The sequence below is a fragment of the Monopterus albus genome, unplaced genomic scaffold (assembly GCF_001952655.1).
Source record: "Monopterus albus unplaced genomic scaffold, M_albus_1.0 scaffold256.1, whole genome shotgun sequence".
Lineage (NCBI taxonomy): Eukaryota > Metazoa > Chordata > Actinopteri > Synbranchiformes > Synbranchidae > Monopterus > Monopterus albus.
Window position 1 is genome coordinate 437,024 of NW_018128136.1, and position 3,925 is coordinate 440,948.

At 43.2% G+C, this 3,925-nt stretch overlaps 1 protein-coding gene across 2 annotated transcripts in view; it reads right to left on the bottom strand.

The window, feature by feature from the left end:
- Positions 1 to 1,170: 1,170 nt before the first annotated feature.
- csf2rb (colony stimulating factor 2 receptor subunit beta) overlaps positions 1,171 to 3,925 on the bottom strand; it is a 19,499-nt gene continuing 16,744 nt past the window's right edge. For both annotated transcript variants that reach the window (XM_020621282.1, XM_020621281.1), the window contains exon 14: positions 1,171 to 2,419. In XM_020621282.1, the coding sequence (XP_020476938.1) occupies positions 2,039 to 2,419 (381 nt within the window). In that variant the 3' untranslated portion in view covers positions 1,171 to 2,038. The remainder of the gene's footprint in view (positions 2,420 to 3,925) is intronic.

Here is a 3,925-nt window from a genome sequence, read left to right on the forward strand (position 1 = left end):
CACACACGCACTCACTCACTTGTGCACTCACACCACCAAAGCATCCTCCACTTCCAGGGAACAATAGCCGTCTGAGGGTGGCTGTGACTGAGGAATGTGCCTGTTTTTAGAGGCAGAGCATCTGAAAAAGTCAAGAATACTGGGAAAACACATCAAATCACCTTCCTCTCAGCTTCCACTGTGTTGGTCAAGGCCAAGTAGACAAGCACGTTAGTGTCTTTGTGGGCACCGTGACTCAGTGTGTGTTCAAACTGCTCCTCAGCCTCATCAGACAGGAAGTTGTACCTTACGATGGGCTGAAAACACAGGAAGTTGATATAAGCATGCCTGAAATTCCAGCATGGCCCTGCAGAGAAAAGAAACACCTCACTGCATTGCTCCAGCACTGTGTTCATGATATGTGTTACAGTAATGTTGCTTTGCAGCCTCATACATGCATACACACTACATAGTGTACATACAGTACACAGACTCGCTTCTATAAATGGACAGACCTTGAATACTGTGCACAGACATGTCAGGTTTGACTGATTTGCAGATAAACAGAGCAATAAATTAGATAACACTGTGAAAGTGTGTGTGTGTGCGAATGGGTGAGTGAGACAGAGGGAGAGAGAAAAACACTGTCTAATTACTGTATACACAGGGCAAGTGTGGCTCAGTGGGTACAGTGGGTCTTCTAACCAGAGGGTTAGTGGTTCGATTCCTGGTTTCTCTGGTCCAGACGTGAAAGACACCAACCCCCAGATTGTTCCCGGTGGCTTCCCCAGTAATTTGTGCCTGTGCTTGGAAGTATGAATGGGCAAAGAGTGTGAAAGTGCTGCAATGCATTTAAATAAAAGTTATAAATAATCAAATAAATTTGGTTAAAAGGCCAAGTACAGTATGAAAATTGTTTAAAATGTTTCAAATATAAATGTGTCTTTTTAAGGTATTAATGTTATAGAGTGATAAATGGTTAAAAACGGATTCTGTGATGTGTCATGGAGGTAACATGCAGAGAGAACATGACCTACGACGTGAGCAGAACAGAGACTGATCTAGTGTACTGCATTCATCACAGAGAAAAAATGGATAATAAACAGTAGTCAGACAGATGGACACCTGGAAAAACATGCATTTAACTTGCCTGTTAATTTAAATAATCAAAATTAAGTTTATTTTCTTAAAGGTAAAGCTTACGCATAGGCAAGGTGCAGTATTTGCATTGTTTAGATATTACATTCCTGAAGACAAGGCTCCTGTTTCACAGGTAGCTTTAACATGTTTTCTCTATCATGTCTTTGCAGGCCTCAGAAAACCTACACACAGTGACACCACTGGTGTGATCCACCACAGCAGTATCAGCACAATGTGAAGTAAATAACATATGGTACATTCACCAACACTTGGGCTACAACATTGACAAAAAGGTCTCAACTCACACACCTTTGTGCAAACATGCATACTGTACACGACACAGCGAACACCAGCAGGCAGAAGATGTACATGCTTTTCCCATGAAATGCTGTTTACATAATTCACTTCTTACCTCAGCTGTGAGAAAGAAAGTCATACAAGGCTTGATGTCAGCACTGTTCTTAAGAGTCCGTGGTTAGATTAAATACAGTCCATTTACCATGTGTGGGGAAACTACACAGAATGAGTAAATTATCATAATTTAATGAGAAGACTGAATCTCAGGCTCAGTGAAAATGACACATTTTGAGCATCACAAACATTCTTGCAGGGCAATTGTATTGGATTATATAAGATGACAAGAGGATCTTGTTATTTAATCGTGCTTCTGAAAAGAAATCTAGAGATAGAACTTATGTGTGTGCCATACTGCAGTCCATCATTTCATGGATTCATCACTGCCCTCCTCCAGGTACACAGGTGTGTAGTTTTTTTCCCACATGGAAGGAGGAGCTTGAAATAAAATAGAACGCTTATACAAAAAACAAGAATTCACTGCTTGATTAACTGTCATATCTGCTTAAAAAGCTTGATGGATCCTCCTTGATGTGCTCTTCCTTTGCATACTGCAGGCTGCTCTTTAAGACGGGGGGAGGTGGCAGTACCCCGAGGCATGTATGTTGCCCCCTTGAGGCCAAGAGGTGAAAGGTCCGCAGGTGTAAGCTGGAGGTTGGTCCCTGGCGGTGGGATCGCCGAGGCCAGGCTTTTCTGGCCACGGTGTGGTGTCTGGACACTGTTGGTCCAGCTCAGCGATGTGGTGGCTGTGTGTGTTTGTGCTGGCATCACCATGAGATACGAGATCCTGTGTGGACCTGGACATGGGGGGGCCGGGCAGACACATGTAATCATCTCTGTAAAGACCCACATGCACTGGAGATAAAGAGTCGCTGGGTGAGATGTTTTCTTCTTTCTCTTTGTCTTCACACTGGATACCCACTGGTGTGTGTTTGGACTCGGATGCCTAGACAAAGTTAAAATTAATCAGTATTTAGTGAATAACATTAGCTTGTCATTTGTTATTTTGACATTTGAGATCATTAGCTTTCTTGCTGAGAATTAGAGGAGAAGATTGATACCACACTCATATCTGTATGTCCAGTTAGCTTAGCTTAGCATAAAGACTGGAAACAGAGGGCAACAGCTAGCCTGGCTTTGTGTAATGCTACCAAATTCTTCATACCAGCACCTCCATAGCTCACAAATTAACAGATTCATTTGTTGAATATATACAGAAGCCAAAGTGTAAAAACAACATGCTGGTGGGGAGTAGTGATTTTACAACCCACCATAAAACATCATTTTTTTTCACTTCAGTTTTTTAGTTAGACTAAAATCTTCCCATCTATCTATTACCTATACTGCTTATCCTGAATAGCCAATCCCAGCTGACACTGGGCTGACACTCACTCCTACAGGCACTCTTTACAGTCGTCAATCAACCTAAGCTGCATGTGTTTGGACTGTGGAAGGAAGCAGGAGTACCAGGAGAGAACCCACGCAAGCACGGGGAGAACATGCTGACTCCACACATAAAGGCCCCGGGTCAACTCGGGCTCAAACCCAGAACATTCTTGCAGTGAGGCAGCAGTGCTAACCACTTTACCACCGTACCGCCCCAATCTTTCCACCCACTTCACAAAATTGTGAGCAAATGTCAGAGTATGAGTTATGGTTCTGTCTTTACTGCATGTTTTCTAGCTCTGTTTCTTTCTGGACCTTTCTATAGTCTGAATCCAGTCTCCAGTTCCCCCAGATTTTCCCTCCACCTCTGCCCTGCCACTCATTCTGTCTCCCACACCCACCACACCTGTCTCCACTTGCCTGATTAGTTACCCCAGTAAACACTAGTTCATCTCCTTTGTTCCTTTGCTGATGACCTGGGGCCTATTTCAAGAAGGCGGTTTTGTCGAAACTCAGAGTTTGTTAACCCCGAAATGAGGGCAACTCAGAGTTTTCGGTTTCAGAAACGGAAGTAACTTAAATCCGTGAAAGCGGGGTAAGTTAAACCCGTTTCAAAAAGAGAGGTAATCTAAACTCAGAGTCAGTTACTATGGCAACTTACTCTGTGAACGTAACCTGGTTGGGAGCAGGTTTTGTTCGGGAAACTCAGAGTTTTCTCCGGGTCTCTGCCCCTTTTTAAAGGGTGTTTAAATAGGCCTACCTCAGTTGATTTTTTGTCATATCCCTATGTATTTTTATTTGAGCGGTACCGTTTGTCTAGAGAGTCCATAACATATATCAATAATCTTATCCACCCATACATCAGACACATCACCCATCGTGGCCGTGCTCTTACATCCGAGCAGATGCTTTGTGTTGCGTTACGATTTGTTGCAAACGGCAGTTTTCTTTATAACATCGGGGATGCAGAGCACATTAGTAAGGCCACTGTAGAATAGTTTGGAAAGTGTGCCTCACCCTCAAGCGCTTTCTGCGAATTTTTGTTGTGTTTCCTGGGCACAAACCC